Source organism: Leucoraja erinacea, chromosome 11 (genome assembly GCF_028641065.1).
Source record: "Leucoraja erinacea ecotype New England chromosome 11, Leri_hhj_1, whole genome shotgun sequence".
Lineage (NCBI taxonomy): Eukaryota > Metazoa > Chordata > Chondrichthyes > Rajiformes > Rajidae > Leucoraja > Leucoraja erinaceus.
In genome coordinates this window covers 45232602-45245993 of record NC_073387.1, presented here as the reverse complement: position 1 = coordinate 45245993, position 13392 = coordinate 45232602, and the positions used below count along the sequence as shown (strand labels likewise).

The following is a 13392-nucleotide window of genomic DNA, read 5'->3' as shown; positions in this document are numbered from 1 at the left end:
TTATAAACTTAATGTAGTAATTTAATGTTAACTCAAAACATTAAACATTAATTGGTAGCAGGCAGAACACTGTGCATGTACACAAGTTTGAATACACAGTTCTCTCTTGGCAGGTATGAGCAAGATTGCAGCCCAGAATAATTTGTGGATAGCTGTATCTTAACCATATAATATAACAATTACAGCACGGAAACAGGCCATCTCGGCCCTACAAGTCCGTGCCGAACAACTTTTTTTCCCTTAGTCCCACCTGCCTGCACATACCATAACCCTCCATTCCCATCTCATCCATATGCCTATCCAATTTATTTTTAAATGATACCAATGAACCTGCCTCCACCACTTCCATTGGAAGCTCATTCCACACTATTACCACTCTCTGAGTAAAGAAGTTCCCCCTCATGTTACCCCTAAACTTCTGTGCCTTAATTCTGAAGTCATGTCCTCTTGTTTGAATCTTCCCTATTCTCAAAGGGAAAAGCTTGTCCACATCAACTCTGTCTATCCCTCTCATTATTTTAAAGACCTCTATCAAGTCCCCCCTTAACCTTCTGCGCTCCAGAGAATAAAGACCTAACTTATTCAACCTATCTCTGTAACTTAGTTGTTGAAACCCAGGCAACATTCTAGTAAACCTTCTTAGACCATATAACTTCCTGATTTGGACTCAAACTCGAGTGCTACCAATTTGGTACTGGTGTCGGAATCACTGCTATATAGGTGTAGACATGATGCTTAACAGGATTAATGGCATTCATCCAGCTGTGAAATCTCACATATCACATCATCATAGTGCATGCACTACCATGGACCATACTAAATTCAATTTAGTGTGGTCTCAACAGTGTTTGTTAAGTTCTAAATTTAAGTTTAAGTTCTAGTTATTTTCATTTTGAAAATAAGTTGATCTTACTATAATCACAATAATATGTCCCGGAAGACATTTATGTATGTATGCTACATGCAAACGTAATATATTTAAAACACCATATGTCTGCAAACACAAGGTAGACACAAAATGCTGGAGTAACTCAATGGGACAGGCAGCATCTCTGGAGAGATGGAATGAGTGATGTTTCTGGTTGAGACCCTTCGCATGTCTGCAAACATATCTTCCTCTGTTTGAAGCTGTGTCACGGCTTGTTTATTTGCCATTACAGGTGTTCTGTGGGTCATTAGGGAAATAATTTATGCAAAATAAATAAATAAATGAATCAGGATGCATTTGTTTAGTTTGTAATTAAAAAAAATCTCTAATTATTGTTTTTGTTTTATATTAATAGTATCATTTATGTAAAGTGGTGCTTTAATTTTGATAGTTTGCTGTTGAAGGGCAGGACCCAAATATTACATGAGTATGTATTGTGGTAGACTTCTAATTAAGCAGTGCTCAAGCTTTATTTTTTTATGATTCACTTCTATAACTAAAGGTAGATTTAACTAAATAGAAGTTTAATAGTAAGATTAAACGAGTACTTACCAGTACGAAGTTTGATCTGTATTTTATGAGGAGTTACGGTGAGGGATTAAGTGAAGACCCCAGCTCCAGTGCGCATGCGGCATACTTCGAAGCAGCGGTGTGAAATCACAGAATAGACACAATATTTGAAGTAAGATAGTAAAGATCACGAGACATCAGTTTATTAGCTTGATCTGTATAATGAGGGTGGGAGCGGCGGGCACTTAATCCCTCACCGTAACTCCTCATAAAATACAGATCAAACTTCGTACTGGTAAGTACTCGTTTAATCTTACTATTTTACTTCGGAGTCACGTGAGTGATTCCGTGAAGACTTCAAAGGTCTGTGATTTCAAACCGTGTAACAGTTTTTATTTCACTCACTGCCGAAGTTTATGAGGGAGGAAGTGTTATCGTAATCAACCAGTGGATCTGCTTTCAAAAGAAACAGAAAGGTATTTGTTAACAATAACAACATAACAGAGCTCCTCTGAGCTTAAATTAATATTGCAGTTTGTAATATTCTCCTGCAATTAAATCAGGTTTATCAACGGTTTATAATAAAAAATGTTCTGAACGCGGTTCCCTTGACCATTCTGCTGTATTGAAAATGTGGTCAAACCGGGATGTCCATTCGTTCAGCCGCTGATATCAATGCTGCCCTAGTGGAATGGGATTAAATGTATTATTATCTATTCCGGCAGCTTTCAGTACCTGTTTGAGCCACCTTGGAGTGGTTTGGCTCGTACCCCGTTTTGGGTTACTGTGGTTGACCCATAGGCTTTCCTCTCCCTCTAAGATAGTGGGTTGTGTCTATATATAGTAGTAGATGGGTCACCACACTCAACCTGGACTCTGGTGGGTAGGCCCGGAATCCCACCAGTGAATCGGGCGTTCCTGGTCCATATAGCCATATAACGACTACAGCACGGAAAACACAGGCGATCTCGACCCTGCTAGTTCGTGCCGAATCCATATACCTGCGAGTTAGATTTTACCAGACCTAAATATGAACTTGATGCGTCTGGGGTAATCACCATGTATCCAGTCTAGTTTTATGGAGTGACCGGACTCTTTGAGCGTGTACGAGAGCCATAAGCATGAGCCTTTTTTAAAACATAGATTAAGCAAGCTGAGGGATCTGGCTGGTGCCATTCTCTGAGGTATGTCAATATCACACCAATATCCCATACATGGGTATATACCTGGGTGTTTGGGGCTTATATTATAGTTGCCATTCATAAGTTTACCTTCAGTGGATGGGATCCCATGCTCTGCTGACATGCGGTTTTAGATAAGCAGATAAGGCGCTCCATGCTGTATTTACGGCACTGTAACTCACCTTTTAGTCATGGTGTAGATGTTCCAGGAACTCCAATACGTCAGTGGTTGAATAGTTCGTTGTCCCTGCGTCGTGGCAGTATTTTACCCATGTTAGCTTTTAGTGACTGTTCGCAGGGATGCCGACATGGTGGTAATGGTTCCTTTGGATAATCCCAGTCCCTGGTAAGGTCTATTCAAAACCTGCACCCAGGAGTTTGATGTTTCCCTGGCATGGGTGGCTTATGCCTGATACTGGGTTGAGTCAGCAACCATGGTCCACTAGGGAAATCCATAGGTGACTCGCCCACCGTGTCGTGATGAACTGGGAACCATGGCTGTAGGCCGGTCGGGCACGTTCAATATCTCGGAGACAGATCCCATCTGTATTGCGAAGTGCCCGACGGATGAGGCAGAAGGGAGGAAGGCAAAGCAGAAATTCCCCCTTCCAGCGTATAGGCATCTATCGCTGCTGCCTCTAATCTGGTTCCTAAGTCACATACATGGGTTACTGGTGATTCCGTCTTGTGCAACCAAATTGATATCTGGCTTTCAAACTGCTTAATAAATTTAGCAGATATTTTGGGTTATGACATCTATTCAATGTAATCATAAATTGTACCCCGTGACATGGTGTCTCCTACTGTGTTCTAGCTTCCTAGGACATAGGCAGCTGATAGTTAAAATGTCTTTTGACACACCATTGACAGATTTGTTTGACCAATTTGTTGCACAATAATGATTATTATGCTCCCCATATGGTTGATATAAGCCACCACCATAGTATTATCAATCCGTAACCACATATGTACGTGCTGCATTTGAAATGCATATGCTTTTTAGCCCAATAGGCGATCACCAATCCCAAGAAGTTGATGCCCGGTATGTGTAGTAACGATGTTTGTGACTTGGTCCATCTGTTACCTGTGCTGGATATGGAGTTTAGTTGCTCCCCAGCCTAAAGTACTGGCATTGGTTTTTAAAAATAACCAAGTTGGGATTGGTGATGATAATAGGGCTGAAAACTATGCCAAATATATGTCTGCCCACCACCTTAATTGTGATATAGCTTCAGTGGGTACATTCATGATTTGATTATAGTGACCCAAGTGTCTTGGCAAAGTAACAGTCATATGGACGGAATTGTTATTGAAGCCCAGATAATCCTTGGTAGTAACGCTTCAATTCTGGTTTATCTGGGCGTGGGATGAACCTCAGCTTTAGGGAGCTGTTTCGTAGCTAGAACTGCTCCACAGCTAATTCCTTTGTTTCCCCTAATATGAGGATATCATCCAATATGTGCCATGATTATGCTTGTTTTCTTAATATTTTCATGGCCATTTTTAATAGTTTAGGGCGGAGGTTTAGACCATATGAAATGCTATATGCTCCCATGGTTGCCCTAACCGGGATATCCATGATCCAGGTAAAAATATTTAGGTATCTATAATGATCCTAGTGTATGGTATAAGATAGTTAGCATCTCCCATATCAATGCTCCCCATAGGTATCCTAGGGAGATCAGATGTCTGGCAGTGACAAAACTCCACCTCCATCTTAAAGTGGATATACTCAACAGATTTATTTAGTGATATTAGATCAATGATGATGCTACATTCATCATCTTTTATAGTTTTGGTGAATATATTCGATACAAATTCCAATCCGTTTAGTAATGTGCCTGTTTAGTTCAGCTTGCCTTCTCACTTCTCTTTTCTTAGAGGGAGAAACAGCCCTTTGGGCGCATTGCTGAACTGGCAGTAAAATGCCCAATTTGAATTCGTTTTTATCCTCTAATGCTGTTGAGTATATTTTGGTTATTTGTGACAGCATCCCATGCTTAGCCCACTCCCCATGCAGTTTAGTAGAACACCCTTGTTTTAGTGTAAACTGGGAGGAACCAGACTACCTACCTCCATGCTTGTTGTTTTTCATGAAGGCGTAGTTTGCTGGTATGCTGGTGCTGTCAGTGGGGCGGCGCATCTTCCCACGGCTCCGCTCTGGGCCCCGTCTAAAAAGAACTATGGGGATCTGCAGCGGTCACCAGGCTTTCACCAGTCCTTGTTTGATATTGCTGGTGGATGCCGAGGGGTGCTGCCAGCTGGGTGTTGGATGTGATGTCCTGCTCGTCCCATAGCCTGCTCCCTCTTCCCCGCAGCAGCGGTTTGCATAGCCCCATATATTCGGGGTTGCGGGCAGGTCTATATGCACCATCGTTCAGTCGAGTATCCCAAATATGGGAACATCTTAGGCGTCAGCACCAAAGGCGAGCAAAGGTGGTAACATCTTGACCTTCTGTAGAATTCGCTGCTTGTCTGTGAGTCTACGAGACCCAGCTGCCTGCGGATTTGCCTCTGGAAAGGCCTGTTCCTGCAGGGCTTTTGTTGGGAAGATGGTCGCGTGGAGGAGCCATGTAGTGGCCCACGACACCCAGTGGCTCTTCCTGATCCTGCTCCCCTGGCATACTGCTGTTCTCGTCCGCCTGCCCAGCACTTAAGCCAGCCCAGCCCTGGCCTCCTTAGCCCTTAAAAAAGGAGCATAAAGGATGCGCTAAATGGGAGGAGGCAAAGCACTCCACTCCGCTGTTGCATCAATCCCTCGACAAGGGAGATGGCTAGTGCAATAGCACTGGGGTAAGAGTCAGCTCCCTTGGCATTCAGCCAGTGCCCCTTTACACCGGCGGCACAGGGAGCGGCTCGGTGTCGAGTGAGCGGGAGCATTGAAATAGCTCCACCGCTACCGGTGGCTGCCTCCCAGATAAGGACCCTCGTGTGGAGTTGGGCAGGCAGTCCTTCTCCTGGAGGTGAACTTCATGACCTCCTCTGGCTTGGGGAGACAGACATACTCATTTTTGCTGTCTCCAACCTGTTCCAGCTTGGAGGAAGATGGCTCCTGTAGAACCTGTAAATTGGTAAGATTTCCCCTTACCTGTAAATAGAGGCTGCCTGCCGTTTCCCAGGCGGCATTGTGGCGGTTCCCGGGCGGTGATTCTCCTGGTCAGGAGTCTGCAGGGCTGCCGGTCGGGTTTTTTAAAATTTCCCGCCGGTCCGCGGCTGTACGGAACAGCTGTTCAGCGGACCGGCATTAGCGCAGCTCCTAGCAGCGGTCCGCAGCGTTAGCGGTCCGGGTGGCACCTTGTCCCCGTCACTGTCGGCCCCACGCTGGAGTCGAAACGGGGCCCGCTCACCATGCCTCACTTTGCTCCCCCTGGAGCAAAAACCACAAGGCCCGATTAAGGTAAGTACTTACCTCTCGTCCTTGGATGCGGGAGCGCCCGACTCCCGCTGGCTGCCGCGTTCTGCACGCTGTGCGATTATGCCGCATGCGCACTGGAGCTGGGGTCTTCACGGAATCACTCACGTGACTCCGAAGTAAAATGGATATCAAAAGACAGAACTATTTCAGTTGCAGAAAACAAGAGAAAACAGTAGAAATGTAAAACATTCAGGAAAGTTACCTCATCACAGGAAGCTATCCTCCTGATCATGTCCTTCAGATGTCCAATCATTCTCTCATCTCGAAAATCAGAAGGGAATGTTTCTGTCCATTCTGTCAGCAGCTGCATTATCTTAGGTCCAAATTTTCTAATTCTTACCTAAACAACATCAAGATAATACAATTACTATTCAGCTCAAACTACCAGGACTAAAAGGTTCAAATATCTGCAGAATTCTAATCCAAGTAGTATTTCCAGAATCTTAGCACTGACTCAATCGACTGAGGTCTTATGGATGATTCCTTTACTGATAAGAAGATATTTAGTGTAGTTTAGAGATATACAGAGCAGAAACAGGCCCTTTAGCCCACTGAGTCCGTGCCGACCAGCGATCCCCGCACATTAACACTATCCTACACGCACTAGGGACAATTTACATTTTTACCAAGCCAATTAACCTACAAACCTGTACATCTTTGGAGTATGGGAGAAATCCAAAGATCTCAGAAGAAAATCCACCTGGTCAATGGGAGAGCGTACAAACTCCATACAGACAGAACCCGTAGTCGGGATCGAACCCGGGTCTCTGGCACTGTAAGGCAGCAACTCTATCGCTGCGCCACTGTGCATCCCATTTCTTGGAACTAATGTGTATCTTGAATGTCCACCTGATTTGGGGTGATAGGGGAAGGATCTGTCAGTCACATGAATGTGTGGCTGAATTATGGACTGATCCTTACTCAGAGGCAACAGACTTTTCAGAGGGTCAGTCCTGAGCCAAAAGTCAGTTCTTGAGTGGGTGCCGCTTCTCTTCATTTGCTGATGCTTTTTTTGGTATATTGGCTACCCGCCTAACCTAGACTTGGGGTAAGAAAATTCTCATCCCGGGAATTGAAACTCTTGGCATGGATGCCCATGCTTGAGATAATGGAAGTTTCACCTCAAACAATGGTTTTGATGGCAAGGTGGAACAGCGGTTAATGCTGCTGCTTCATCGCTCCAAGACCCTGGTTCAATCCTGACTTTAGGTGTTTTGTGTTTGGGATTTGAACATTCTCTCCGTGACCACATGGGCTTCCTTCACATTGCAAATATATGCTGGTAGGTTAACCAATTTATGTAAATTGCCTCTTAGTATAGGTTAATGGCAAAAATGTAATCAAAAATCAAAGGGAAGTAGATGGGTTACATGTGAAAGTAAGTGATTTGCCTTGTTGAGGGGAATAAAGAGGGAAAAGAAGATTATTGTGTTTGCTCCTCTGGGAGCCAGTATGAACCTGATAGGGTGAATGGCCTCTGTGTCATTAAAAAGGTAATGCTTCATGACAAATGACAGCATCTAAATGTCAACCACATTCTGATCTAACTTACTTGGAAAACATACTGTAAATTCAAGGCCGCAGAATCAGTTAAATGTGTATACTGTATATTTTAATCATACATTTTAAGTAAATACATTTTTCATTTATCAGTATTTCTTATGGGAAACGTTATCAATGTTGTTTTGCTAACATTAAACAGCTTTGATGTTTATAATTAAAAAAATGGTTCACAATATCATTGTTACTAAATTATTTCACTGCGTCCACTTATTTTCTGACGTTCTCCAGTATCTCCTATTCTGACTGAAAATATTTCAGCAACAAAACGGGTGAATATTCAGTGTAATCATACTATATTTTAATCTTAACTCGTTGCAGTTAACTATATTCTACATTCAAGAAAAATAACGGTATCATCTTCCACAGACTGGGATGGCACGGTGGCACAGCGGTAGAGTTGCTGCCTCAGTGTGCCAGCCACCCGGGTTCGATCCTGCCTATGGGCGCTGTCTCTACGGAGTTTGCATGTTCTCCCTGTGGCTGTGTGGGTTTTCCCAGGGTGCTCCGGATTCCTCCCACATTCCAAAGACGAACAGGTTTGTGGTTAATTGGCTTCGGTAGAGATCGTAAATGGTCCCTAATATGTAGGATACTGAAAATCAAGATCTAGCGAGCTTTTGCCCTTCTGCTCCACGGGATCGCTGGTCAGCGTGGAAGCAAACGCACTCAGTGGGCCAAAGGGCCTGTTTCCGCGCTGTATCTCTAAACTAAAACTAAAAGACTGTGCAACATTATGCTAAACATATATTAAAAAACATAAACAGAAAACTTTAAATGACGTAGCATTAACACGGTTGACTAAATTTATAAAATAATTGAGATAATAAGACAAAGTAATTATTTAAACTCCTGTATATAGAGCCATCCAGCACAGAAACTAAACTAATATTCCTCTCCAGTGAAATGGGATAAGTTTGTTGACTGAAATACCAGGCAAGCTAATCCAACTAACCTATCGTGAACCATGCTAAAATTCACAAGGCCAAACTCATTAAAGTTTCAACAAATATTCTCAGCAACATTTCCACCGTTGTTTAATAGTTTCTATGAAAAGTGAGAGGGAATCATAAACAGTTTAAATATGCTTGGTGACAATGGGGCTTTGAAAATTCTGCCAGCTTTCATATTTTACTGATGTAGAACAGTCAATTTATCATTTTCCACTCCTTTGTGCATTTCATTCATATCAAGTCTCAACATTAATAATTAATAAGGTTTCAAAAGATAAGAATTATATTGAAAAGTCAAACAAAATTCAGGGTAGCAACAGCAACGAATGGAACTTTGAACTATTACCAAATAGCATAACTTAAGTAACTGACTGGTGATTATGATTTAAAAAGTGTGCTATAATATCACTGTTGCTAAATTGTTTTATTGCGTCCACCCATTACTCACAAGTGCTTCAGTATCTCCTGTTCTGACAGGAAATATTTTAGCAATAAAACAGGTGAATATTCATTGTGTTCAAGAAGGAAATGCAGATGCTGGAAAATTGAAGGTACACAAAAATGCTAGAGAAACTCAGTGGGTGCAGCAGCATCTATGGAGCGAAGGAAATAGGTGACGTTTCGGGCCGAAACCCTTCCTCAGACTGATAGGGGGTGGGAGGGGGGAGAAGGAAGGAAAAAGTGAGGAGGAGGAGCCCGAGGGCGGGGGGATGGGAGGAGACAGCTCGAGGGTTAAGGAAGGGGAGGAGACAGCAAGGGCTAGCAAAATTGGGAGAATTCAATGTTCATGCCCGCCGGACGCAGGCTACCCAGGCGGAATATGAGGTGCTGTTCCTCCAATTTCCGGTGTTGCTCACTCTGGCAATGGAGGAGACCCAGGACAGAGAGGTCGGATTGGGAATGGGAGGGGGAGTTGAAGTGCTGAGCCACCGGGAGTTCAGGTAGGTTCTTGCGGACCGAGCGGAGGTGTTCGGCGAAACGATCGCCCAACAAATCGCCCAAAGATGGCAGATGGAGTTTAATGCTGATAAGTGTGAGGTGCTACATCTTGGCAGGACAAATCAAAATAGGACGTACATGGTAAATAGTAGGGAATTGAAGAATGTAGATGAACAGAGGGATCTGGGAATAACTGCACAATTCCCTGAAAGTGGAATCTCATGTAGATAGGGTGGTAATGAAAGCTTTTGGTGTGCTGGCCTTTATAAATCAGAGCATTGATTATAGAAGTTGGGATGTAATGTTAAAATTGTACAAGGTATTGGTGAGGCCAATTCTGGAGTATGGTGTACAATTTTGGTCGCCTAATTATAGGAAGGATGTCAACAAAATAGAGAGAGTACAGAGGAGATTTACTAGAATGTTGCCTGGGTTTCAGCAACTAAGTTACAGAGAAAGGTTGAACAAGTTAGGTCTTTATTCTTTGGAGCACAGAAGGTTAAGGGGGGACTTGATAGAGGTTTTTTAAATGATGAGAGGGATAGACAGAGTTGACGTGGAAAAGCTTTTCCCACTGAGAGTAGGGAAGATTCAAACAAGGGGACATGACTTGAGAATTAAGGGACTGAAGTTTAGGGGTAACATGAGGGGGAACTTCTTTACTCAGAGAGTGGTAGCTGTGTGGAATGAGCTTCCAGTGAAGGTGGTGGAGGCAGGTTCGTTTTTATCATTTAAAAATAAATTGGATGGTTATATGGATGGGAAGGGAATGGAAGGTTATGGTCTGAGCGCAGGTATATGGGACTAGGGGAGAATATGTGTTCGGCACGGACTAGAAGGGTCGAGATGGCCTGCTTCCGTGCTGTAATTGTTATATGGTTATATGGTTAACCTCTGCTTAGTCTCACCGATGTAAATCAGCTGGCATCTAGAGCAGCAGATGCAGTAGATGAGGTTGGAGGAGATACAGGTGAACCTTTGTCGCACCTGGAACGACTGCTTGGGTCCTTGAATGGAGTCGAGGGGGGAGGTAAAGGGGCAGGTGTTGCATTTCTTGCGGTTGCAACGGAAAGTGCCCGGGGAGGGGGTGGTACGGGAGGGAAGGGAAGAATTGACAAGGGAGTTGCGGAGGGAGCGGTCTTTGTGGAAGGCAGACATGGGGGGAGATGGGAAGATGCGGCGAGTGGTGGGGTCACGTTGGAGGTGGCGAAAATGGCGGAGGATGATTTGTTGTATTTACCGGCTGGTGGGGTGAAAGGTGAGGACTAAGGGGACTCTGCCCTTGTTGCGAGTGCGGGGATGGGGAGAGAGAGCAGTGTTGCGGGGTATGGAAGAGACCCTGGTGCGAGCCTCATCTATGGTGGAGGAGGGGAATCCCCATTCCCTGAAGAGCGAGGACATTTCCGATGCCCTGGTGTGGAACGAATATTCATTGTAATCTCTGCCCTAAACTGCATTACCATCCAATTTCCCTATCAAAGACGTTCAATGGACTGAACTCAGCAGAAAACGTCACCTTATAGTTCTTGCAAGAATCAAAATTCTACAAGTAAATTTAAGTTCATGTTATAAACAAATTTTGTCGAGATTCATTGTGGCATACACTTTGGAAAGTTTTTATCTCAGCAGTAGTATCGAAAAATAAACTAGAATGGGCTTTAGTCCGCCACTTCAACTGCAATCAAACTCCACTTTAATTTTGATCCATCAACCTCATCTCAAAATAATCCTCATGAATTCCAACCTCCAGTTTGCATTCCCTTTTCAACTTTCCATTTCTCACCAATGAAAATTGTTATTGGAACGTCCTTGAACATTTCATCACACAATTGTTGTAATCTTTTCTGTTATTCTGCTTTTCAGTACCTTTTGCCATTAAAATTTTCAGATCAACGATATCACCCACCTTACCCCTATCGTGCAATCACTATCACCGAGACATACATTTGTGGCTTTGCCATCTCTGAACTCAATTCTCTAAGCACTCATTGTTAAATTACTTGTGTTTGTATTGTTTCTTGCACTAAATCCCACTTATCCTGTGGTCTCCAACCTTCATTGCTTCTCCATTTCCGTTAAATGGAAGATGATACCTATGATCAGCCGTGCTATTTTTCTGAAATGGGCATTGAATGTCGGAGAATTGAAACAAAAGCTGGAAAAAGCTGAGGTTGATATTAAGCAGCAAGATGAGTTTTATGTATCTACAGTGCCAGCAGGTGGAGCTTCATGCAGACATGAAAATCAATGAATATGACCTTACTATATGCAGAGCGATTGAGTAATATCCATGTCTATACATGTGCTCCATCCTGGACTAATGGAGCTTGTATTGCGATAGGTGTGCAATTGAAGAGGCTCCTTAATGTTGAAAAATTGACAGTGCGAAGGAAACCTAGCTGCCTGATTATCTGTTGTTATTGCTCGGTGCCAGAGTCTTTGCTTTAGCAAGACAGACAGAATTCATCACCACAGTGACTGATGGATTCAATTAAATCACGTGTTGGTTTGGAATGATCATACTGAATTAGGCTGTAGTCATTTCAAAGCCACGGGAAGGGTTGTGTGCATGGTGAATTGCTCCTAAAGCTCACAGTTATGAGATGCACAACTGGGTAACTATATCTCCAACCAACTGCATATCATGCAAGAACTACGCTGTAGATATTCAGAGAGTGAATATCCAAGGTGGTGAGCACATGGCTGTTTGGCTGATGGATGCCGGGAACTGAGAGCTGTATTGAATTCTACTTGAAGATAGACACAAAATGCAGGAGTAAATCAGCAGGTCAGGCAGCATCTCTGAACAAAAGGAATAGGTGATGTTTCAGGTCGAGTCCCTATTCAGGCTCTCTTGGATCTGCACCTATGCATTAAACATAAACGCTAATTTAACTCTAACCTGCAAATATTTTGTTCAGTGGTGGGGTAATTTGACTCTGATAGAAGAGTTTGAGCCACAAATATACTCAATGTCACATAAAACATCAATACTGGAGTTGGTTGAAGATTACTGATCTTGATTAGAGCAGTTAAAGAACTCCTGTTTTTTTTTAAACCTAGCATTCACAGTTAATTTGCCTGTCGCAATGGAACATTACTATAGGTTTGGCTTTTATGTGGTCTCAGGGACAGCTCCCGCAGCTCATTACTCTGAAGCAGAGCTACAACCTCACCCCTATAGGATATGGACTTTATTGATTAACTGGATAAATTCTTAAAACAGGTTCTCATTTTGTCTGCAAATAGTATAATTAAAACGTACTGTATTACTTGAAAATTTAAAAAAAACTATAAATGCTGGAAATCTGAAACAATAGCAGAAAATGCGTGAAATATTCAAGTGATTCAGCAAACGGTATGTGGAAAAAAACACTCAACATTACAGGTCAATAACGTCGTCAAAATGTGGTGGATTAATATGTGTTAAAAGGGGGTGATGAGGCTGGAAGGGGGGGGGAGGGTGTTGGAATAAAGATTTCAAGGTGAAACTGCTTTCGGAGGCACTTAGTGAATGAGTGCAGTTGGAGAGTGAATGAAAGGCTAAAGAACATTCTGGAACTGTGAAAGGAAGAACAAACAGCGGCTGGAGAACATAAACGGTGGCTGAAAATACCCAGGCAGTTTCTGCAGACAAAAAAACTGAAATAATATTACAGGCGGGTGCCTTTACATAAGAACTGGTCAGTTCTAACACAGACAGGGAGGCTGATTAGCTGCGATCGTTGAATTCTGTATTAAGTTCCAAGGGTGCATTGTCAGACATGTTGATCTTTAAGCTCCAAGGTTATGCATTGTCAGACATGTTGATCTTTAAAAAAAGACAGTGCTGCAGTAACTCAGCAGGTCAGGCAGCATCTCTGGAGAGCCCGGATAAGTGATGTTTTGTGTCGGGACCCTTCTACA

At 43.1% G+C, this 13392-nt stretch overlaps 1 protein-coding gene across 1 annotated transcript in view; it reads right to left on the bottom strand.

Annotated features, from left to right (window-relative positions):
• Positions 1-13392, bottom strand: part of LOC129701741 (ras-GEF domain-containing family member 1C-like) — a 54788-nt gene that overhangs the window by 21158 nt on the left and 20238 nt on the right. The window contains exon 5 of the mRNA XM_055643139.1: positions 6237-6374. Within this exon, the coding sequence (XP_055499114.1) occupies positions 6237-6374 (138 nt within the window). The remainder of the gene's footprint in view (positions 1-6236; positions 6375-13392) is intronic.